Source organism: Papaver somniferum, chromosome 7 (genome assembly GCF_003573695.1).
Source record: "Papaver somniferum cultivar HN1 chromosome 7, ASM357369v1, whole genome shotgun sequence".
NCBI lineage: Eukaryota > Viridiplantae > Streptophyta > Magnoliopsida > Ranunculales > Papaveraceae > Papaver > Papaver somniferum.
In genome coordinates this window covers 141320280-141347031 of record NC_039364.1, presented here as the reverse complement: position 1 = coordinate 141347031, position 26752 = coordinate 141320280, and the positions used below count along the sequence as shown (strand labels likewise).

The window sequence follows — 26752 nt, the reverse complement described above, 5'->3', positions numbered from 1 at the left end:
TTTTCCCACGTTTGTACAAACTAACAATTATATTTCATTTTTATAAATCAAAATACATTTTTCTTTTTAATTTTCTTAATATTAGAAAACATGATCAAGACCAAGTGCAATAAAAAATTATAACACTTTGAAGACGGTGAAAATTACCAGACTACCCTTATCGGAATAAGTGCAATAAAAAATTCTGAAGATTGTGAATATGACCAGACTACCCTTATCGAAAATAAGTGAAGTAAATATTACAGACTGTGAAAATGACCATATTACCCTTAATGGAAATTAGTGCAATAAATATTATGGAAACTGTGAAAATGACCAGACTACCCTTATCGGAAATAAGTAAAGTAAATATGACAGATTGTGAAAATAACCATACAACCCCTATAAGAAATAAATAAAGAAAATATTACAGATTGTGAAACTGACCATTTTATCCTTATTAGAAATAAGTGTAATAAATATTATGTAATAAAAGGATTGTCACTGGGATATCTGTAACAACAAATGTTAAGAATAAACTACACATGTCATCATCTTCGTGTTGTTACATATGAAAGTAACAGTTTAGTCGTTGCAAAAGTTGTGACAGAAGGACGACACGTGTCTTATGAGTATCGTAATAAAATTAATGGAAACACTAATATGTGTTACTTTATTCGTAACAAAAACGGACACGTGTCACCGGGACATTCGTTGTAAGGATTGAGTAACAATTATAATTGTTGTTGTATATGTTGCTCTTTAAGACACGTGTCGCACTCAAAATAGTGGTAAATAGAGAGTAACAATTAAAACCTTTGAGGTAAACGTGACAAATATGACAGTGTCGCAATCATAAAATTAGGTCAATTGTGACTGTTAATTATTATAACGCTTTTCATATGTGACTGTATATAGCCATTGTTACAAATACAACCGTTACAAAATGCCATCACAATTATTAATAACGGCTATTTTACAACAGGTTATTACTGTTAAATTTGGTAAGTAACAATTATAGCCTGTGACAAAATCCTGGAAAATGGTGTAGTGACTACTCTCCCTGACTTTGTTTCAACTACTGGTTTCTATGGAGCAGGTAGCAACCACTAATTGTTTCAACTGGGATTTCAATTAAGTGTGTTACACTTAAATTTGTTGCATCACTTCTCCACAAACAATTTTTTTTTTGTGTGTATGTTTTTTTTCCCCGAAACCGTCTATGCTTTTTCTTGCATGCGCTTCTTTAGTTTGGGAAAACCTCTTTTATCTAACTGTGGATATGAAAATTAGCGTGAAATGCAATTGCGAGTTACTATACGCGACACCGATGGGAACTTATGTGAACCCAACTCAGTTATACGACTCATCGTGGTATAAATTTAAAGTTTCTTTTATTTCAATGGATTTGTAATTGCTTGGACAAAGTGGCCACAAGACCAACCATTAATCAGCTTCAGAATGGAAAATTAAGGACAAAACCTTTTTCCGATCGACCAAATTCTTATCACAAAGGGTTGTGAGATAATGATGCGTGCTAAGCTTTTTCTTCCACGTGCTGGTCATAGGTTAAACATATATGATGATTATTTATAGCGAAACCAAAAAACATGGATTAGGCACGCCAGTATTCAGTATTGTGATATACGTGTTCATGTATTTTTATTCTTTTATTATGCTTGAGTAACTTGGCTTCTTTTTTGTTTTTGTTCAAGGATCATATTCGAAGCGACTGATTGTTCACTTTGCTATCATTGGAAGCCACACGACATTGTTCATTCCACTGTCAAATTTTAAAGCTCAGCAACTTAGTAAATAATGAACAACGAAGGTATGCAATTAACAACATACTCTTTGCTCTATAGTATTCCAGACAACCACACTGGAATTGCAGTGTACCTTAAAACAAATATAATTGCTGCTCATTTTATGGTTTTTGTTGATATCATATTTAAACTTTGTAAATCCAGACTATTCACAAATTTCTGAATTTAGTCAGAGAAAATGATATACTCTGATATAGATGCAATAATTTGCAATTGTTTTGTGATTTCCAGGAATATCCACGATCATGGAACCGCTTGATATAATGGGTATGTAGATTATTAGGTTTCAGTTCTGCACATACTAATCCTTTGGACAATGATTTAATTAAAATAATCATCTAGGCATGGGCCGCATGGAAAAGTCATCCAACCCAATGCTCTTCTAGGTGGTAGGCCAGTACAAGTCATGCATCACATCCACAGATTCACCCCTGCATTATGTTGTCATTACAATATACATATATATATATATATAAGGAATTATATTTTACTATTTGTGTTCTTGGCCAGATTTTGGCATTGTAAACATTTAGGTGTGGTGCGATGGAATCATTCACGAAATATTCCTTCTACTGTAACGTTGCGAACTGCAACACCACTACTAAATATCAGTGAAGTCTCTTACTAATTGTAAATAGATTTTCAACCATGGTCAGGTTAGTGGAAATTTTGGTTGTTGTTTTTTTCTTGAAAGTGGGAAATCTGGTTTGGTATTGGTAATGTTTGCCTATAAATATGTTTGACAATTTAGCCAAAATTGACCGGAACGGCTTTGACAACACTAAAGTGTTGCCCCGCTCTTTTATGTACTGTGTTGATTTTATTATGCCACGCAAAAGACACACCCATTGTACGGGATTTTTTTTTGATATGGATCAAATTCAAACCGAGTACCAAAGAAATACAAATTCAAATGGAGTACCAAATAAATAATAATAATGAATAAAATTTATAATCAGGAACACATGGAACTGTTGATGTTATATAATTAACATGAGCTCAGATAGTTACGAGTTTTAAAAATACACGACACAATTTAAATCGAGTATCAAAGAAATAATAATACTCCAATAAATTAAAATGAACCTATATGGTTTACTGCTTTTATATAATTCACGAAACTTAAAGGTGTAGATGCGCTCGGCATACACTTAGTATATGTGCAATCCTAAATTATAATTTTTTTGGCTGAAAAGGTTGATATATAAAAGAAAAAATATAATAAGACCCAAGGGCCCCCATTTTAGTCTGTACAAATGGTTAGTCTCCAACCACATAACCAGTTCTTTGTGTTACAAAATCTTTCTATTATCTGGAGTCAAGAATGACTTTCCAGTGAATGATCAAGTCTCTAAAAGAGATTGCAAAGAACCATTTTTGATGTCCCCCTGGATATATATGAGATTCTTAATCTCAATGACTGTCTCTGATACACTCTTGGGTCTCTGTGATCCATTACTCTTCGGTTTCTCTCATTCCAAAGTGACCAACACAATGGCAACATGATCAGAGGCCATAACTTTCTTTCCCAATTTCTTCCTTTTCCAAATTATAGTATTGTGATATACGTGTCCATCGTGAGTACCCACACGAATTCATGAGTTTAAATTAACTCAATATATATGGAGTTCACGTACACATTGTTATGTACAATTATTGACTCTCTTCAAATACGGAATCCTGATCAAAATATGTGTTTTATAATATTTACACTTAATAAACTTAAAATATTAATCACTGCATGATTTTTGTGTACATATAGATAAATCAGGCGTGTGAATCATAATTCACGGGCACGTATATATTTTCCCAATATATATATAATTCACGGGCTTATGTCTTATAATCCTCGCGTGCACATCCGGAAATACACATACTCATGCAATTATCTTTAAGAGTCGGTATGAAAAATTACAGGGAAAATCTTAAGGAACAAAATATAATAGTCATTACAAAATTTACACATCGATTTTCAACAGGATATATCAGCGTTCCAAGACTGCACTTCACCGGTGAAAACACCGTATCAGTCTGGTCATCAAATATGATGAAAATATTCCCAAGTAAATTCAATTTTACTGAAGAACTTAAAGATATTCCAATGCACTGTGGAAATATGTTTCTTATAATTATTTCTATATTTTTTTTCCAAATTTTTGTTTGATTATATTCTCTTTATGTTCTTTAAATTTGAATTTATTTTATGTTTTTAATGATTTGCACGTAACTTTTTTTTAGATTTTTGTAGAGAAGATTAATTTAAAAAAAAACCATTAAGCTATAGAAGGAAATCACTGTCTGATATTCGTTTTATGTTAATAAATCTAATCACATAAAATATTCGAAATGGGGGAAATTATAAAAAAAAATCATGCAGCAGAATGATGAATTTTTTAATACTACGATGTATTGGGATCGTGTGTTGGGATCTATTACGCTTTCACTCAAGAATATATTAGAGAGAAAATAAATATTATCTCCTAAATTTTTTAAGAAAATGCCATAATACACAGAAAAAAAAGGCTTAAGCAACATAAAAATGTTGCACAATGTGAATCTCTAACATTTCATACGTGAGAAACAGACCCGTGCATCGCACGGGTGAAAACTAGTTTTGATAAACACACAACCATGTATGGTGAAAAGTACATTGCACCCCATGCTATTACGACCGAAAGTGATCTACAAGGAAAGAATTGGTTTTGGCTGTCTTCCTCTATTTCCTGCGCCAAAAGAGATGAGCAGTACTATCCCGCGCAGCTGCGCGGGAAAGCTCAATAAGCAAACCGGTTATAAGCCGTTAGATTATAGGGACCACCCTTGGATTAAATTTACATTATCTTTTCTGGAGAATCAAAGTTATGGCATCAAAAACAGGTCGTTATAGTTAATTTGTGTATCATCCTACGTCCCTTTATTTGAAACCACACAAATTCCAATTCGCATGACGGAATGAGGGAACCTACTGAAAGTGTTTATGTAAGATCACATCAAGTTATCTTGCTTCAAAAAATAAAGTTAAGTTATTAGATTACTTCAATTAATATTAGTGGAATCAACCAGTACGGATTTTTCAACAGCAAAAACTTGTTTCCAAATTCTAAAACCTATTGTCTATAAAAACCCAACTCCAATAACTCTTCATTCTCAAGATCCGACAAACTTTACTGTTCTTATATTTGTTCATTCTTCTGAAACTTATTTCTGAGTTGAAGATGGGTTTATCTTGATGCCGTTGTAAAACTATTAGAATCAAAGAGATTCAATAATCATTAGTCATCCATGGCAGCGTCTAAAAAAGAGGAAGAAGAAGAGATAACCTAGGGTGAAGTTCGCAAAACGTGTGAAGGAAGAGGAGATTGATTCAATTTTTTAAGTAAAATAAGGGCTTGGTTGTAATTAAGTCTGCTAACAGTTGCACAATTATTATCAATGGCTAAAAATACATGCATAGTATAATCGTACGGCTTAAACCCGCTTTCTTTTTAAGCTTTCCCGTGCAGCTGCGCGGGATATCACTGCTCAAAAGAAATTACCTAAAGAACAAGCCTGAATTGGGGGCCATGGAAACTAATTGGGGGCAAGGACACATTTTATACCCATACCAAAAGATATACGGGGCTTCCAAAATGATGGTGAAATAACTATTTTACCCTTCTCTAATAACTTCTTCTCCTCCGCTCCCTCTCTCCCACTGTTTCCCATTCCATTAACGACTTCTGAGAAAAAAAAATTCTCACCGATTCATCGTCGTAAGTGAACTAAAAAAATAAGGTTTTCAACTGCAAAGTTGCAGTAACAGTTCCAGGGTCGTTAACCACGGTTTTTTATTGCTTAACGATTTTTGATATGCATGTTGAATTGATAAAAAATCGTTAACCATTAGGGTGTAGTAGATAACGACCCTAAACCTGGTTTTCTGCCCTAGAATAATTTCGTCTAGGGATTTCTAAATCGCTAACGACTCTATATGATACAAAATTTGTTCCCTGTTCAAAAAATAGGAAGGATCGTCATGTCAAATGGTTGTAGTCGTTAACTATGTTGAAGGGTCGTCATGTGAAGTCGTTAACGATGTTGAAGGGTCGTTTGGTTTTATAAATTTTGCTTGCCGACCCTTGATCTATGAAATGGCTCACTAGGGTCGTCAGTATATAGGAATGCCTAAATAACGACCCTAAGAGGAACATCTTCAGAGAGTAAAAAGTTTTAGAGTCGTTGGGTTCTAAACATATTAAGTTAACGACTCTATATAACCTAACTAGATGGAGCCGTCAATTATATCACACTTGGTTGACGATTTTTCATAACCTGTAAAAGTTGCAGGTTTGAGTCGTCAAAGGTTGTGTCCTTAGAGTCGTTCGTTTATTACCCTCTCGATTTAATGACCCTCACTCTGAGTAGTTGCATAGTGTACATGAATCGACCACTTGGGGCATCATTCATACAATTTTGAGAGTATAGGAAGTTTACCTGATTGTTTTGAGCTTCGGGTTCTTCATTTTGAGGATTGGTTCCTTCATATTGAGCAATATGATTCCTCTACTGGAATCCCCCAAAACTCAACTTCTTCCTCTCCACAACACAAAAACACAATTTTTCTTTTATCAAAATTTTATCCCTAAATCTGATTTTAATCTACTTAAACTAATTAACAATTAATTAACTTAATTATCACTAATGATTTGGGGGTAGTTTAGCCATTTAAAAAAGTTGGGAATGAGGGATAACTCCCAATTACTATTTCATGACCTTTTTTTGTCTTGTAGCTAGGGTCCAATTATTTTTCCATGGCTCCTAATTTAGCCCTGCTAAAGAAGTCCTTTTGAAATCTATTTCCAGAGATTCTACTTTCCTTTCTTCACACTCGTATTTCTTGTCACTGTCTAACATGTTCATCAACAGTAACACTTTTAAAGTGTCTTGGTTTGAGGTGCATAGAGGAAAAAAAAGATTGCCACGCTAAAACATCACAAATACTAAAAAAGTTTCATATTTAGAGCGAGCACTATGGAGGGCTCATCCCTTCCATATCCCTCAATTTCCCTCAAAAAACCAAAAATGCAACCCCTATGATCTCCCAAATTCCTACATGAATAGGGATATCCCTCCCCTTCTCTACATGGAGGATCATCTCGTTTATAGGGAAGGGAAATCACACGGCTACTCGGTAGCCGTATTTTTTTACCCTTTAATAGCCGTAACATTTTACACGGCTCCGTATCTCGTTTTAAAGTTTTACCCTAAAACTTTCCTTTTTCACTATTTTTATCTACTAAAACTCATTTTTTACCTATATATATATATCTCTTTTTTACCTATTATATCTCTTTTTTTACTCTAAAATATCTTTTTTACCTAAACAAATATATTTCCATTAAAAAATACTGTAGAAAAAAAATACGGCTACTCAGTAGTCGTTTGACACTATTCATACAACTCACCGTTCGTGAAGGGAAGAGATAAGGAGACACCATAGCGAGGTTACCTTCCTTGTGCCATCCCTTCCCTGCATATGAGGGATAGGGAAGGGATAGAGCCCTCCATAGTGCCGGCTCTTAAACACAAGGTTGGATATGTTTCACTTGCTTCATTGAAATGCCGCACTTGATTTGATTCCTTGACATGTACTGTACTGTATAAAATAAAATAATATGCAGGTACTACTGTTAAGCTATCAGCTGTTATATTGATATTTGCGCCTGAATTTATTGGCTTTGGGTCTGTCTTCCCATGTTGTTGATTCATGAACCACAATTCACAGTTCTGAAATTTTCATTATTTCAACCTAATTATGTACCCTAAAGAAGCTCACTGATATCAAGGTTCTGTCAATGAATTGGGTGCAACTTGTTTGTTTATAGATGCTGTGGTTTTGGCATGCTTCAAACTTCAAAATTATTGTTCCCGTGGCGTTTTTGGTATGGAGTTATTGAAGAGTAGTGCTACGTTGACATCCAATAATACCGTGTAAAATCCTGCAGGATGATCCAATGGCTGAGAAGAGGAACATGCTTAACATCAGGAGGGTAAAGGTTCGTGTGGATCCCATTATTCTCTCACCTCTCCTCACATGGGTTTAGCTGTGGGATTTACTCCCGATACACCAATCATTACTGGTTATTGAAACCAGACGATGTTGGCTCTACTTTTATAGTCATACGATAATAAGTAAAAAGATGTTGGAAAACCGGGTTAAATTAGAGGATAAATACACACAAAAAAATGAGGTCTTCTTGACTTTAAGGATTTTTGGATTCTTTTAGACACTAATTCAACCTTTTCCACATACATCTCTAGCTGACCTCGTTGTTTAATATTTATGGTGATTACTAGAAGAGAAGAAAACTATAAGATTTTACGTGTTTTTCAGAAAAATAAATACAATTATTCATAAGGGTTTGCATTTTCTTGAGATGTTTGTTCATCACCTGCAGACACCTTCAAGAGGCATCGATATTGGCAGAAACGCGTCTATTCAAATCTTAACTAACTTTGAGATTAAGTTTTCAAATTAAAACCAGAAAAAATGTTTGGGGCCCTTCTGGACCCCACATCGTATCGGCATAATGCATACGTTTTGAGAATATTCAACAAAAGATTGAAATCAGTCGATAACAAGAAAAAAAATGTACCAATTTTAAATTGTATCGTTTTTTTTTTGTCACAGTAAATTTTTTACCAATTGGCAAGTGCTCGAGTTTTTTTTTTCTTTGGAAAAGAGATGAACTTCATACGATATATTAACAAACCCCATACCGAAAATCAAAAACATTACATAAATATTCCAAGTTCATCGTACAATCATCAAAATTATAGAAATTCCCCCGATTCTTGAACCATCCCACCCTCACAAACATATTACCCAATTTAGAATTCCAAGAGGACCACGCCTCATCAAAGGGTTAAATAGATATTGTAGAAAAATCAATATATATGACTGTATAAAACAGTAAAAAAAATCCAACCCAAATGATTTCAAATTCATGCAAAACTAAGAAACATGATATGTTTTCGAAGTAACAATTCATAAGTCTAAGTAACAGTAATAATTTCTAATGTAACAAAGGTCGTCGAAATCGGTTTTTAGCGGTCTGTAAAGGGAAAAATCTGACTGAATCGGCCTTGGAGTTTTGGTAACATCAGTCATAGTTGATGAAGTAGAAGATGATCTTGATCTAGCTATCTCTGTCTTTGTTTCCATTTCTTGGATTATTGTTGTTCTTGTTTCTTCCTTTGATTCCATAGTTTGGATTGCCAATGATCTTGTTGATGTTGTCAGTGAGTTTTATCTAGAGAGAAACATGCTTAAAGAAATGCTAAAAGAAAAAAAGTGATAAGAATCATACCCAAACTCATTGATCTTAACCAATGAGCTCGCCGGAGAAGACGTCGGAACTCTTATACCCGTCGAAAATTATTATCATTGATCTTGAAGTGAACACCGATCGGATCAAAACCCAAACTCAAGAACATTATTACATAATCAATCACAACACCCAGATGTTAAAAAAACAAAACAAGTAGTAATCCCATAAGATTGTAAGCAGAAAGATAAAACCTAAATTATATAAAGCTACACCTTAATAAAAACTGACAATAAGTAGAATATATAGATCTGATCAGAGATGTCGTAGATGATGCTAGAGAATATAGATGCACGAACAACCCCAGATCAAAGGACAAAACCAAAAAACACAAGGTACAGAACCGAAAAATAACCTAAAATGAAAAAGAAAAATCTAGAAAGTAAGTAACAGGCAAGTGATGGGAGGAAGATAAAGCTTGGGAAGGAGGTTGATCTCCTCATATCTTCTCCTATGGAGACAATCTGAGTAGAAACGATTTCAGGTGGTTAGGGTTTTGGAGCACCGTTTTAGAAAAGAGGGAGGAGTGAATTTTCAATGTGTTTTGTTGAATACTATTTTTATTATTGCTACTGAGTTTGTTTTGAAATAAAAATCGATCAACCACATCTTCTACTGAAATAAAATCATGAAATTACTCAATGACCATTACAACAACTACTCAATATCCCTACTGCTATTGTTTCCACCACCACCAGTGTCACTGACTCCCCCACTTCTCACTAACAACATTACAAGCACCACGCAAGACAAGCTGAAACCCAACCGACTAGACTTCCTAGTCTAACATAACGAAGTTAACTCTAGTGATATAATCAAGAGACTTTGAGTTTTGGAACTAAAATATGACAACCAACCTTGACACACCAACACTTAGTGGGTTCAACCGAGAAATGCTCTGACAAATGTCCTCAAGTATGTTGGTTGTTTCAGTCATTGGTGTGATCTTATCCACCAATTCATTAATATTACCAACATAGATATTATGCTTAATGACTCCCCACGTAAATATTTTAGACCAACTAGGGGTCCGAGACAAGGTGACCCCCTGTCTCCCTGCCACTTTATAATTTGTATGGGGTCTTTTTCAAGATATCTATCACATTCAGAGGATACTCATCTTATTCATGGCCTCAAGTTAACTAGAGAGGCTCTTAGCATTAGTCATCTGCTTTTTGCAGATGATTGTCTCATCTTTGCTAGAGCCTCTTACTCAGAGGCCAATAACCCTATGAGCATTATTAAGGATTTTCGTGTCATTTCAGGTCAAGTCATAAATTTTCATAAATCTGGTTGTTTTTTCAGAAATAATATTCATCCCAAATATGCCATATCTCTCATCAGATCTTTAAATGTCAAGAAGATTGCTCTCACTAAGAAATATCTAGGCATTCTTCTATCCATTTTGAGATCAAAATCTTATTCTTTTCGATATCTCAAGAATCAGTTTGATAAGAGAATGAAGAAAGGGAAAGGCAAACATTTAATCCAAACTGGTAGGGATGTTTTGATCCAACATGTGTTAAAGGCATCACCTATTTATCACATGAATACTTGTAATATCTCTAGCAAAACTGTTCGGCAAATGGAACAATCCCAAAGGGATTTTTGGTTGCGCAAAAACAAGTCTGATGATGTGTATTTGAAACAATGGAGTTAAGTTTGATATCATAAACTCCACGGTAGTTTAGGTTTTAGGAACCCAAACCATGTCAACCTGTCTTTATTTTCGATAACTACTTGGAATTTAATTCATAATTCTTCGGAGTTATGGGCCATTATTCTCAGGTGTAAGTACTTTAAACATGGTTATCCCCTTTATTATGATAAGAACAAAGATGGTTCTTATGTATGGAGAAGTATATGTAGAGGTCAAGATTTTATATGGAATAACTGTCACTGGGAGGTTATAAATGGTGAACACATCTTAGCTTTTAGAGACAATTAGATTCCTAATGTGATTCAACCTCTCCATGTAGCTACACCCAACCCAAAATAATTTTTCTCAGACTTTATCAACAAGAATACTAATACGTGGAATGTCGACATGGTCACTGCATTCTTCACTGCCCACAATGCTCAACAAATAATTAGTTCTAGGACTCCTTATGGTGTCTAAGATAGATTTGTTTGTCCAAATAAAAAAAATAACTAGTTTTCTGTCAAATCTGTTTACAAGGTAATTTCTGGTCAAATTGCTTTCATGCATACTCCTAAATATAATAATACCATCTATAAAGCTCCATGGGGGTTAAATATTCTTCTTGAAGTCCATATTATATGGAAGTGTGTCATAAAAATATTCTACCATCTGAGCTGCTAGTTAGTAGATATAATAACCATGATCCCATTTGTTCTATGTGTAAATTAGGGGTTTGTGAATCATTTGAACGTATTATCCCGCACCGTACTTTTTCCAAATCCGTACAGTCTGTGACTCCCTATAATGATATTATTACTCTAGTCTGTAATAAATTTTTTAATATACGTGATTGGATTATTCGATGGCTATATGTTTCTCATCTTAATGAAAAAGCCCCAACTGTTTTCACAATTGCTTGGTCCATGTGGAGAGAAAGATGCTTTCACATCTTTCAAAATAAAACTTTGAATCATCGAAGCACGGCGAGAGTATCTCTTATGCTAGTTGAAGAATATGTTGTTTATCTTAATGCTACACCTCCATCTATTAACGTGGTGAATAATAAGTAGTGTATATGAATCTCAATGATATTATTGAACCACATTTTAGTAAGAAGAAGTTAACTCTTAATATCCATAATGGTGATGTGGTATTTCTGAACAAAACTAACCTATATAAGAAAACCCTCTTTCAATGGATGAGGACATGCCATTAGCTTTTGATTTCATCTTAGGTAAATGCACCTTCCCATTTAACCTTCCTGAAGATTTTATACCCTTAAATTTGTCAGGACCGAGTTCACTCATCTGGTGAATACAGAAACGCATAGAGTCATTGATTCAGCTAGATCGCTTGAATCGGTTCAACTTTTGGGTTCTGGATTTCTCCATGATATTGTTAATCCATAACAGATAAGAACTGGGGATGCGTCTGCTATTCAAGGTAGGAATTTGTCATTTTCATCCTATGAAAATGCTAGGGATTCTTTCGAATCCCCAATATCTACATCTTCATTTTCATCTAATATTAAAATACCAATTTCCTCTCTTGTGCATTTTTCTGCATCAATTGATTCCAACTTTGAAAACTCCAAGCCCATTTTGCACTCGGCATTCAAGATTTCCTCATCTTCTTCTTCTGAAAACATTTGCGCAATATCCACTGGAAATGACAAACATCTTAACATTGATCAGTATAGATCCAATTTAAAAGAAGAACAACATAATGTATCTGAATTATACCTCCCTATCCAGTTCTTACTTAACTCCCCATCGGGGCCGAAGGAGGAGATACAAGTACGCTCAATCATCTGAATTTCTTCTTACATCCTGTTTAGCTTTAAATTACTGCTTATTTTAATTTATTTTGTCTATATATCCTGATTTCCTGATTTAGTTATAAGCCAATTAGATTTATCTTGTGATAGTTATTTCAATCCAAACTGTCACAAAACCCTTAATCTCTTATACTAGTTAATATTTAAGATAGTAGCTTTAATCCTCTCTTGACTTAATTAAAACTTTTTCATAATGAAGATTTTAGATTGGAATATCCAAGGTTGTGGGAATCCTTTCACTCAGAATCATCTTAAAAACCTTATTCAAAGAGAGAAACCAGTAATTTTGTTCTTATCAGAAACAAAATCTTAAATATCTCTTGTTAAAAGCGTAGTATTTTTTTACCTAAATTATCAACATTGTTGACTCAATAGGAAGAGCATGGGGACTGGTAGTGGCTTGTATGGATGGTTTTTCTTTGACGTAGTGCAGTGGAACTTAAACATGATCAATATCTTAGTTACGAAAATCTTTGATTATACTAAATGGGTCCTCACCTGCTTCTATGGAAGCCCTTACCCCCGTAACATAAAAGTTGCTTGAGACTTTATAACTGACATAAGAATTCAAATAAATAATAGGAAGATGCCTTGGGTAGTAATTGGGGACTTCAATATGGTCAATGATCAATCTGAAAAATTAGGAGGTTTGCCTTCCAACAAAACAAACAGTGACTACTATTATAATATCCTAAAGCAAACATTACAATTTAGGATATGCAGGACATGACTATACTTGGAATAATCACAGATAGGGAGATAAAAACATTCAGGAAAGATTAAATAAAGCAATAACTAACCCTGAATGGAACTTACAATATCCTATGTAAGTGTGACACATCTTGTAGGCTCTATCACATCCCAGTCCTACTTCTCTTGGATAAAGAATCCAACCAAGAAGGTTGTGTTTTTGAATATTATGATACATGGAACATGAATCTTCCTGTATTCAGATAACAAAAATTTCTTGGATCCCGGATTGCGCTACTAAATCCTCTTAAGGTCTAGTAACAAACTTGAAAACTCTAGGAATCAATCTTTTGGACTAGAAAAAGAACATATTTGGATTACCTGCTAGGAAGATTTGTCAAATTAACCAAGGAACTTGAAAGACTAAATACATCTAGATTAACTGAGTATCAACAACAAACACTCCAGACTAAACTGATTGAATTAGAATCCCTTTACGACACTCAGGAAGCTATAGCAAAACAACAGTCAAGAGACAACATCAGTCTAGGAGAAAAAAAATACTAAAGACTTCCATACCATAACACTAAGAAGAAGGAAATGGAACAACATTGAACGTCTTCCAAATAGTCAAAACATAATCACTAGGAAAAAAAAGAAATTAGTACAACACTAGGAAATTTGCAAGGTGGATTAAAATGAAATACCGTGTAACAGAATATTAAGAGTTAAGACGTGAAAATTAATATAATTAGGAGGGATAGGTGGGTGCATTTAATGAGTTAATTCACTATGATAATAAAACCAAAAAGATGTTTGATGGAGCACACTAGAGAGAAAAATAAAGACACATAGAAATTTCTTTAAAGACCATGACTTGCGATCATTCAAAACCACCAAAAGATGCACTGATTTCATCAATATAGGATCATTAGGTGCAAGGAAGGATAGTTACATCGGGTTCAATATTATCTTTGTATTGGGTGCTATACTGAGTCTTTTCTACATCGTGAGCAAGCTAAAGTGTTGGCCTATTGCAATATAAGTGAGGAGGAAAAGAACAAACTGAATGAGGGGACAATGGCACGGATTCGAGCAAATCTGGAGAAGGATGAACCTATAGATATTCCAATTTTTCTGTGCGAGATACCTCCGGGAATGGATTACACCCATGCACTGATGAAGGAAGCGCGATATAAGCGAAAGAGAGGAAAGGGTAACTATCAGGAGTCTGAGAAAGATGAATGAAGGCTACTTAGACAGGAAGCTTGCTAGAATGGCATTTAAGACCTATTAGAATGTTAATGTGGGCGTGTATGCTTTAAGACTATTGTTCTATTTCTTGAATATTTATAGTTGTGTTTTCAGATTACCATGCATGTTGTTAAAGTATTTAGTTATAAAAATATTATTCTTTCCTTCGTTACATGTTATAAATTTGTTTAGGAGAAAATAAAATACGGAGTTTATAGCCTTCTAAAACTGAATTAAGTTAAATTCCATAACTCTGGTCATGGTCAGGAAAAAATCAGGAAATTTTAGAAATTAAGTATAAGCAGAAGTTTAGCAAGAATAAAACAGTTGTATTTGAAGAGATTGCATAGGAAAGGATTGGGATACTAATTTTAATTTTATTTCCTGAGAATGTATCAGCATATATTTCCTATATAGTCAAGGGTAAGAGATGAAATTTGTGTTATTTGCATTGAGGAATTTAGAAGTCAAGAATACATGTCTTAGGATCAAATTACAATTTCATTTGTTAAAATCCTCTTAGTTGAATGGTTAGAGTTGGGGAGGAAACGCCCTAATGATCAGTCTAAACCCCTAGATTTGAAATTTATAAAGAAGACTAAGAAAGGAAACAATGGAGATTTGAAAACTTCTGATTCCAAAAACAAAACAGAGATACTGGTCTCATACGATACCAATTCAAAAGAATAACAGTGAGATTATGCAGAGAGTATCCGTGATTAATCATAAAAAAATTTCAATTCTCATGTCGCTTTACGTATAATTGGTTCCGAATTTTATTCTCAATTTTTTTTATTTAAGATTATTGTACTAATAATGTATTTCAGATGGAATTGAGTATTATGTAATTCTATTTTATTATCAATAAATTGGGGCTTTCATGCTCCTTATTCCTTCAAAAAAAAATCACGTATTTGATTCCTGATTAGATTGGGGTATACCCAATTTTAAGTGGTCTCTTTTGTTGTGCTAAGGGGTGTCCAAACGAGATAAATTTACCTAAATACCCTCACCAAATTCTTTTTATTCCCAACCTAATTTTTTTTACTCCCCTTCCCAACCTAAAAACCACCACTTTTAATCTTTCATCATTCTCTTCTCTTTCTCGATCATTTCATCTCAAAACTCATCGACTAAAAAGTAGCCCCTTGTTTCTACCAAACTCAAATGAGTTCATTCTCCTTCCCGACCTAACGACCAATACTTTATTTTGTTATTTAATTATCAAAATAGGTCAGAAAAATTGGATTGTTGATTTGCAGTTCTATAGTCGTCAGGGTATTTCTACATCGACCTTGACGCCTTTTCAAGTTTTATTTTGGCCGTCATCTTCGTAGGTTGCGTATAGTGACGACTTTTCATCTTTGAAATTAACATTTACATGGTCGTCACGATATTCATCCTTATACCTAGCCGACTAGTGTTATAGTAATAAGGTCGTCATGTTTTGAAAAGTTTAACCTTGCCGTCCAATAATTGCCATAAATCGATTTCTCTGTGTACATTTTTGTTTTTAGTCGGCATGCTTATTTTATCTGTAACCGTGACGACCGTGTTTATAAGATATTTAGTCGTCGGTGTTTGGAATTATCGACCTTGACGACTATAGTTTTAGTGGACGGTTATGAAATTAATACCCTTCCGACTAATCATGCGTTTGTAACACCTTTCTCTGTATGCCAAAAATCCTATAACCAACATTATAATTTATTATCAGCATGCCAGCTACTAATGGTCGTTATCTTCCAAATTTGTCGACCTTGCCGACTTTTCATACTTTCAGAACTGAAAGTGTTGATTCCTTCTGTAATTTTGAGTATGAAATCACTCAACAGCTTTGTAATCCTCTTTGTAGAAGTGTTTGGCTAGTGTGGTTTGATTTCAGTTACAAAAAAACATAAAAAAAGATCCTCATAAATCATAACACATAATCCATGAGTTCAATCCAAATAAAACCTAATTTCAGAATTTTAATTCAATTAATTAACTAATTAAACAAATTATTAGTGCTAATTAAACAAGAATAGATTTTGCATTTTAAAAATAATTGGTTAAAGGGTATTGTGTTTTATTTCAAAATGACCCGAATTTTTTCTCATTAAGTATACCCCAATTACTCTAGGTATACCTAGTCCGGCCGGGATTTGATTAGGTAATCATTGTCATATACAGGTAAGATCTTATCAAGTCGACAACTCGACACCATATATTCTCTTTAATCTCGTACATCCAAAAGATCTTAAAATTGGGGCCAAAATAAACCCACATAAACTAATCAGAATCAAGTCAATCTCGGCCACTTATCACTCCCTGTTAAATTTAATCTAACAGCTACGATATCATCAAACGCAGATATTTCGTTATTCAACAGAAGTGGATTTCAGAGAATTCTTACGAAAAGAAACGGATTATTTTATTTTATTTTTGTTTCCATTCAAAGAAAAACCGCTTAAATAAACAGCACCTTTCATGACTCCTCAAAAGTGTGATTCCTGCATCATTTCCTTAACCCTGTAGGAAAAACCTGTTCGATCTTTATCAGGATTCCTATATAATACCGTGACGTTCGCGGTTTTCTAATTTTTTTTTTTTTTTGCGTTTCCGTAAAATCCTCCATCGTTATCTCCCCATTGTGGCGTCTCGTACGCGCTCTCTCTTTCTGATCCTCTTTTTTCAAAAATTCTTTGTAATCTCCTTCCACTTTCGTTGGATTTGAAGCTCCTTTGGTGTTTGATCAGCAGTTGAATTTGGGAAATTTGTTTCTGCTCCAATTTAAGGTGAGTAATTTAATTAATTTTGATCTTGTTTTAGGTTTCTTGATATCAAAATTTGCAGGGAGATTTTTTCTTCTTTTTTTCTGTTTTGCTAGAAAATTAGGGTTTTTGGATTGACGGATGTTTGTGAAGTGTAGATAACTAATCAAGAACAAGGTTTTCGTTTAAAAGAGTTTGATTGATCAATACTTTATTGTCATCTTATTTGATGAGTTAAAATGTGTTTATGTGTGACTTGAAAAAAAAAATAATTGATTTAAGTATTTAAGTTGAATTAGTATTGAAATTGTTTAGGAGATTTAGCATTATTAAGGAGATAGGAAACTTGTGATTGGATATTAAGAACAGAATGTTTTAATGCTTTAGGGCAAAGAAACAGTGTAATGTTTGGTTTTAGGTAAAGGGTCACACCCAATTAGGTTATAGGACACCATCCCTAGTCTTGCTTTGTTTGGTCTGAGTAACTAGGTCTGGTGTAACCTACAGCGTTAGCAAATTCATGGTGAAGCTTCATACCATTGACGGCAAACATAAAGAGACCGATTTAATACCTACATACATTGCCATGATCCACATGATTGATTCATATATTCGTGTTTTGTTTTTAGGTGTAGTGTTTCCCCTTAAGAACATAGTATTTGTAGTACCCTTTGTGTAGTTCAGCTATTTGTTTGTTAGAGTTTCAGTTTGTTGTTTTCTCACAATGTTATTGGATGATAACTCCTTGTCCTAGTAGATCTTTGGTTCGCATGAATTACGTTTCGTTTCAAAGTTTAGATTTTCTCTGAATGCTTATTGGCCTTTACATGGTACACCAGGTCTTTTATAGGAGCATACAGCTTGTTTCTATTTGTGAAAGGTTCCAGAACTGATGTTAACCCACGGGCAAGATCCTGATGTTGTACGTTGGGGCCTAAATCTTCTTGAGGGTGATCCCTTTTCTAATTCTGGGTATTGTGGAACTGTGACTCAAAATGACATTGTTTACTATGAAGGGAACTATGGAAACGAAAATCATTATGACACTCAGCAGCATAGCAATGTAGAAATTAATCATTATGACACTCAGCAATGTAGTAATGTAGAGAATGATGAGATTATAGCACATACTCTTCAAGAAGAACTATCACAACTAGCAGTTGCAGAAGCAGCTGGATCATCTTCTCATGTAGAGGAGGCTAATTTTCAAGCATCCATTCTTGCTCAGGACTGGCTTGGTCCATCCACACATTATACTTCTGGTATAAGAAAGATGTGACTTTCATATTGCTTTTTTCCTCCTTGTTATTACTGAAAGCGGTTGTTTCTCATATTCTTTTTTACCGTATGCAGTGCATGAGAATGTCCAGGAAGAGGGAAATGATGTGGGGCCTTCTAGTTCATGTTCTAGCCCAGAAGGAAAACCGTATAATGGGGAAGATTGGTTCTCTACACTAGAGCTAACAGATGAATCTGGTCTTGATGGTGAAGTAGGGAAGAGGTTGTATCAGATGGTTCCCATTCCTGTAAGTGTGTTTATTTTAGCGTTCCTAATAGTTGAGCATCATGTGAAAGCAACTTATATACAGTAGAGTATATTTTCTTAGATTACATTATCTTATGTTACAAGCAAGTAATGTTGCATCGCATGCCATTAGTATTAAATAAATTACGCCTTTTGGTGAGATATCCAGTCTAAATTGTTTTGTACTAAATGTTGCACCTAGTATATCATGCTTTGTGGGCATGACGTGGAGCATTGTACATCATATGGCTTATTATCACTATAGGAACTCTTTAATTAGGATACAGAGTCGGAGTTCAAGGTCCTTCAATTATACACGATAATACACTATGTTAAAAAAATTCTATTGGTCACTTTCGGTTTCGATAACAAAGAGTCCTTCTTCTCTTAAAATTAAACACGCCAATGCACTATTTGAGAAAAATCTGTTTGTCACTTTCGGCTGTTGTCCATCCGTTTCTTGATAACCGAATGCATATCTATATTATAAAAAGAAGTGCTGTCTCGACAAATCCGACCATCGATTTCGTCATCCGACGGCAGGGATCGTGAGCTAATTAATAATTAACTCCGCAAAAGGTGACCGAACCCAAGACAGACGCCACATGATTTCCTAATTTGAATCTAACCTTTCCTAATTATGGGTTTCGTGATTCAACTACGCTTCTGTTAATAGATGAGTTTCTTAACATTAAGACATCTTCCCTACTTAACTCCTTCCTCCCAGTATTACTCTTTCACGCAAAATCGTAGAATTTTGTTTTGTGAGCTTCTTAATATTTCACGTATCTCGCTTCAACTAATCCTAGAGAAGAGATTGGTATCTTGACCACCCATCTCATATCAATAATTATTAGCATTATACCTCATTGAGCTGTGTATATGAAGCTTTGAAAATTAAAGCATCCTTATATTACATACATCAACAACTTTATGTGTTGATTAGGGACTTGGAGAGATAGGACCATAGGGTCAGTGCTGATCACGCAGTAGTACCGTGATTATTTATAACGATAAAAGCCGTAATGCTGGGGTGGTGATGAATACTCTTCCATTTGTTTTTGTTTTATGCAAATATAATGAAAATTATGTTAGATATATAGGAATGCAGATATATAGCATTTTAGTTTATAAAAATAGTACACGTTTATATAGCATTACGGAATCCATTCTAAAACGAGTTGTCCCTATCTGTCTACTATGATCCAACTAATTAAACACGTTGTTGTGACCCGACTAACTAGCACACTAATATGACAAGACAAACTAAATACATTAGGACCGTTCTGCTATGACCCGACTAACTAAATATGCTTCCAACTATTATAGATATGACCAACTAACACACTAATTTTACTGAGGGCATTACATCTGTCTTTGAATTTTCTTCACGGCCGGGGCCGTAGTCCCCGGCCCTGTCCGGCTACTATGATCCAACTAATTAAACACGCCACTGTGACCCTAATAGATAACACACTATAATAGGACACGACCAACTAAATAATGAGACCAAACAAATGAACAATAAACAAAACTCTAAAAAGGTTGAGCCCCGGCCGTAGGCCGGGGTGATACCTAGTATCTATATCACCGTACGTTTTTTGCAGTGATACACACGAATGTTATGCATATCATACATACATATGCTCCATCTACTTATAGCGATTATTCTGTAGTCTTGAAGTTAGTTATATTGTTTTGTTGACGCAGCATGTTCCTAAAATCAATGGGGAAATACCATCAGTTGATGAAGCGACTTCAGATCATCAAAGGCTGCTTGACAGGTAGCATCTTTAGATTTCTCCCTTAGTCTTATTTTTGTTATTCATAGTTCCATAATTGTCTACCAATTTCTATAATTCAATTAGTTAGTTGTGAAATTAATTAATTGTATTTACAATATCTGATAATCGATCTGTTTTTTTCTCTTGTAGATTGCAGCTGTATGATTTGATTGAGCTTAAGGTTCAAGGAGATGGTAACTGCCAGGTCCGTCACATTTTAGTTTATTCTTTCATTGTTCAGATACAGTATGGGCTCAGTCAAGATTTTATATGTGAAGTAATCCTGGCTCTCTGGAGCTGCAAATATACATTTAGAAGAGTTATTTTGTGCATTGGAAAGAAAACACAAATTCTTTGGTTTCTCAGCATTTTCTCTCTATTTCTATGGCAACTATATTAATTAGGTGAGAGCAGGAGAATTTTTTTTAGACTTCCGTATTGGCCCCCTAAATGGCTTTACTTACATTTATTCAAAATAATGGATCTGAATACTTCACATAATAGGGAACTTCAGTACCTTGCTTTCCTATTAGCATGCAATCAGATATATTTTCCGCCACAAAAACACATGGATTTCATACTCATACACAGTTGCTGCCCCTGGTCCTTTTTCATTTGCATGTATGAGTAAATTGCATTAATCTTGACACGTTGTTCCTTTTGCTGTATAGCCATTGTCATCATATAGTGTTCTTGACAAGCAAATTATCTTCTGTAATGTCTTGGATTCAGTAACATGATGTTAACTCTAAACTTTTTTCAGTTTCGGGCATTATCTGATCAGTTCTATCGAAGTACTGAGCACCACAAGTTTGTCAGGCAGCAAATCGTTAATCAGGTTTGTCAATTGATTCTGTGTTGTGAATAGGCAATTTGACTGGTGCTTAAGTGAGGAAAATTCATTATGCTCAATCATCTTTGTATTGGTTTGTTATATGTGCCTATCTTAAACTGCTCTATGTTGGGGAAATTTTCATCAGCTGAAGTCTCAGCGAGAGATGTACGAAGGATATGTTCCTATGGAGTATGGTGACTACTTGAAGAAGATGTCCAAGTATACTGTTAATCCATATATACAAATTTTCTTTAGTAGGGTTTTTCTCTTTTTTGGCTAAGAGATGGTTTTCTTACACTAACGAATCTTGAAAACAGGTCTGGCGAATGGGGGGATCATGTCACTTTGCAGGCTGCTGCAGATTCGGTATGTATCATGATCAATCTTTTTCTCTCAGTCCGAGCTTTATGTTTCTTTATAGTTGAACTTGCTGTTTTTATTTTCATTTTTGATTGAGTCCTTGACTTTGGTCATTTTTAGAAGTAGGATTATATTGATTAACTCAGAACAAAAGGTGCTTGAACAGAAAGTTTTTTTTTTTTTTTCTTTTTTCTTTTGAGAGGTGGGTGGGTGTTCATTGAATGATTTTCAAAAAGAAACATGTTGACTATTTAGAAACCCAGATTAAAGGTGCTTGAAATGAAAGTTCCACTTTTATCTTTTAATCAATCACCTTTCTGTATGTACAACCACAACAAGACTGTAACATTCTAAATAGAATACCTGAATTCGTTTTCTTTGATTTCTCAAGTATTATTGATTTATTTCATACTTATGTTCCTTTGTTTTGCTGCAGTATGGAGTTAAAATATTTGTCATAACATCTTTTAAGGATACCTGTTACATCGAGATTATCCCTAGTGTTCAGAAATCAACTCGAGGTAAAGAAACTTTTTTTTTTCTTTTGCAGTCATACATGTTATTTTGTGAATTTTAAGTCTAAACACTATCATGTAAGAGTGTTGGTAAGGTTAACATAAGAGTGCCGTTAACTTAGGTTTTTATTGTGTACCCTGCAGTTATCTGCTTGAGCTTTTGGGCTGAGGTTCACTATAACTCCATATATCCGGAAGGAGGTGAAGACAATGTCAATTTTTCTTATCTCTAGATTTCTTCCTCTTGTTTGTTTTTTTAATTGATGGGAGAAATGACTTGTAAATAGCGAGGTTATTGTTGAGACTCGTCTAGCAATACTTGGTCCATATCAACGTCGTTGTTATCCTGTTATTGATTGAATAGTGAGGGTTGATGCTGTATGAGGTTTTCTTAATCACCTCGTTATTATTTCCCGCAAATTGATAAAGATAATGACACGAGGGGGGAAGATAATAGAAACATATTTCACTTGATAATATGAGTAGTAATTTTGTTTCTGTTTTGTTTTTGTTTTGTGAACCCAGATGTTCCAGCATTTGAAACTAAAAAGAAAAGAAGGTGGCGGATCTTTGGAAATAAGCATTAGTTGAGGAATAAATGATAGACTTATGCGGCTCTGTTTGTAAATTTGTATTTGACTACTTTAGTTTGTGTACACTTACAACACGTTTGTTTTTTCCTCTATATAGGTAGAGTGTTCTATATAGAGGTTTACCTCTATATCTATATAAATATCACTGTATAATCTCTCTTAAAATCATGTTTGTTTGACCACTATCTAACAACTCTATATTGTGTACCCAATTTTATATATTTCTCATTTTACCCTTATAATATTCAAAAAATCCATGAATATCCATTACAACCAAAGATGTTCAAAAATTCCAAAAGGAAAAAAATGTATTAGAAAATACAACCAAAGATGTTCACTTTTTCTGAAACGGAGCGAAAGTATAACTTTTTTCTGAAACGGGGTAAAAATATCACTTTTTCTGAAACGGATCAAAAATATCACTTTATCTGAAACGGGCGAAAGTATCACTTTATCTGAAACGGGCGAAAGTATCACTTTTCTGAAACGGAAAAAAAAATCACCTTTTCTGAAACAGGGCAAAAATCACTTTTTCTGAAACGGGGCAAAAACATAACTTTTTCTGAAACAGAACGAAAATATCACTTTTTCTGAAACGGGGCGAAAATATCACTTTTTCTGAAACGGGGCAAAAATTTCGCTTTTTCTGAAATAAGGCAAAAATATCACTTTTTCTGAAACATGGAAAAAATCACTTTTTCTGAAACGGAGCAAAAATATCACTGTTTCTGAAACGGCGCGAAAGTATCACTTTTTCTGAAGCATGCGAAAGTATCACTTTTTCTGAAGCATGCGAAAGTATCACTTTTTCTGAAACGGGGCGAAAATATCACTTTTTCTGAAACGGCGTGAAAGTATCACTTTTTCTGAAACGGGGGAAGTATCACTTTTTCTGAAACGGGGCTAAAGTGTCACTTTTTCTGCAACGGAGCAAAATATCACTTTTTTCTGAAACAGCGCGAAAATATCCCTTTTTCTGAAACGGGTGAAAGTATCACTTTTCTTGAAACATGTAAAATTTTAGATTTTAAATTAAGGAATTATTTTTGGACATTATAAGTTTGTTCGAGGATATATTAGTCATTTGAAGGTTTAATAGAGGTAGAGGCTCAAAGATAGCACCTCATTGGTGCTATTTGATTTACTCTATATAGATAGAGATTTGCCTCTATCTTTGTAGAGGTAGTGGAAAAAACAAACACCAAATAAATGGGACCCACCACCATATAGAGGCTAGCCTCTACATAGAGGAAAAAACAAACATGATGTTACTATAAAAGAAAATCTGTTCCTCATGTTGATGCTTTAATGGTTCGTGTTTATCAGGGTAAATTTTATGGAGCCGTTGTTCAACTGTACTGTACTGTGATGTGATGTGATGTAATGGTGGAGTTGTAAAGGAGCGCATTTCTCTTTGTTATTTCCCGCCTGCTTTGCAGTGCAGCTCTTTCCTGTATATATGCTCACCAGTCAATACTCTGTGTATGATTTTCTTCCTTCTTTTGTTATAGTCCTCTTTCACTGCCTATACTTTTTACATTTAGCTTTATACAAAAGTGCAAGAGTTCCTCATAAAATAGTAGTAAAACGAAGCAGAAAAGAAGTTCATGCACAATTCAGTATCTTCCTTTTTAGCTGAAATTCATGGGGCTCACAGTTTTACATCGTTTTCTAATCCAAGCATACATTTACACTAGTCACGACTCAAAATCCCTGAAGTTTACACTTCGCACTAATAAAACTGGAATCATTCATGTGCTCAAAACATTTCAACTGAATCATAAGATAATGGTTGACTTGGTGCCGATGTTCCTAAGATTGTTCTTAATGGCCCATTCCCCCCACATTGTTAAGAATGATACTAGAATTTCAGGTTCAAGTCAACTTAGATCAGGTCCTACAGGTAGAAATGACTTGTGTTCTTTTCAACCATGTACACAATGTAATCAAAACTTGTGTTTTCTTTAATAACTGTGGACCACAAAGCATTTCAAATCCCAGCATCCCATGATGTAAAAATTTCCAAAAAGAGTGCAAACACAACAACACACAAGCAGATTAAACCAAAAATAGCAAAAGATTACTGGGAACACATATAATACTGTTTAATGCTTTCCTTTTTTTATATACCGTTTAGTATATCATCCACATCCATATCTAAACACCAACAACCACCCATAGCAAAAAAAAACAAGAAAGAACCCTAGTCCTAGACATTGAAATGGGCAAAATTTATGGAAGATGGTGATAAGGATACCCCTTGAGAATTTGCATTGGAGTAAGATGTTCAAAATCTACACTTCTTTTTTGATCGGAATAAGAAGGATCATGCAAATTACCTGCTCCATTTGCTTGTAACAATAACTCAGTAAAGGGCATATGCCGATACGGGTCTCCAAGAGAAAAATCCATATACATTGGTGTTATACCCAAATCCAATTTACAATCCATTGCTTCCGAATCGAATTCAACTTTAGGAACGAGTTTACCTACATTCTGATCCGGATACACATTCCTAGTTGGCTCTTCAGGCATTAATTGAACGGCCAATTGAGAACAACTTGGAACTGACGAAGCTGACGATGATAACAACAATGGTAGAGCTTGTGAAGGAGAATGTAGTTGTGGTGGCGGTTGCGGTCTCCGTGTAGGGGAAGCAGAAGTAGTGACACAGCTGATAGGAGTAATACCAGTACCGGTAGCAGCAATAATCGAAGGTTCAGCTTTGCGAAGAAGCCAGTCAATAGTTTCACCATCAGAACGATGCCCTAATTCTCTAGTTAATTGAAAAATTCTTGCAGCAGACATAGCAGGGATTCGGACTCTTCTACCTCTTCCATTAACTTTTGTATGACGATCTTTTGTTTTTCCTCCTGAAGAAACCCTTCTTCTCCGAACTGTCAATTTCTCACTGCTTTCAGTACCTTCTTCAGTCTTGATTACAGAGATCTGAAGGTTTTCTTCTTGATTTTGTGTTACTTGGTTATCAGAAGTTAAAATCATTTGAGAATCCATGATTTTGAAAACTAGGGTTTTTGGGGGTAACGGGGTTCAATGATTTTAGGGCTAAATCTTGTTTCTTTCTTGATCAGAAAGAAACAGAGGATTCAGAGAGGAGAGGGGAAACAAAACACAGAGAAGAAGATTTACTACACTACTTAAGCTAGGGTTTTAGGAACAGTACGGAGAAGTTAAAAAAAGAAAAAACTGACGACGCTTGACTGTGGAAAAAAGGGGTTATTTATATAGCTCTGGGAGGCAAAGAGAGTATATGGAACTCTGTAAAAGGAGATACTAAATTTTTGAGGTCTCTAGGTAAATGAATGTAAATTTCATCTATTTCCATTTCCATTTCCGGAGCAACTAGGTTTTTTACACTTTTAATTCTTCTTTCAAGGAAGAGAGAGAATCTAGGTTAGGTTGGTGAACTTACCAAAGAGTTTTTTTGTTACTAATTTTTACTAGTATTTTTATCTCTTGTGTTTTGCGAGCTAAAATCCACATTTTGGTTTTACGAGTGAAAAATACAAAAGCATCGAAATTTTTGTGTTTCTCTATTTTTGTTTTAGATAGCATAAACATTGATCCCTAGACTATTTTCTTCTACATGTAATTTTTTCTTTGATGTGAAAAGAAAGGGATTTATCGAATAGAAAAGAGAGCGTACAAAAAATTTGTACCACTCTGAATCAAGAAAAGCAAAAATATTAAAAAAACCTACCACCAGATTAAGCTCAAAAAAAAGTAACAAAAGTCTACAAACGGGCGAAGCAAAAATCTAATGCAAATCAG

The 26752-nt window shown here is 34.5% G+C and overlaps 1 protein-coding gene across 1 annotated transcript; it reads left to right on the top strand.

Annotated features, from left to right (window-relative positions):
• Positions 1–16946: 16946 nt before the first annotated feature.
• On the top strand, positions 16947–23159 carry LOC113298609. The gene is made up of 11 exons (XM_026547391.1): positions 16947–17372; positions 18188–18610; positions 18702–18874; positions 20584–20657; positions 20808–20862; positions 21421–21495; positions 21638–21711; positions 21810–21858; positions 22289–22373; positions 22512–22568; positions 22893–23159. The coding sequence occupies exons 2-11, from the start codon at positions 18241–18243 to the stop codon at positions 22952–22954; spliced, it is 1074 nt and encodes a 357-aa protein (XP_026403176.1). The 5' UTR covers positions 16947–17372; positions 18188–18240; the 3' UTR covers positions 22955–23159.
• Positions 23160–26752: the final 3593 nt, after the last annotated feature.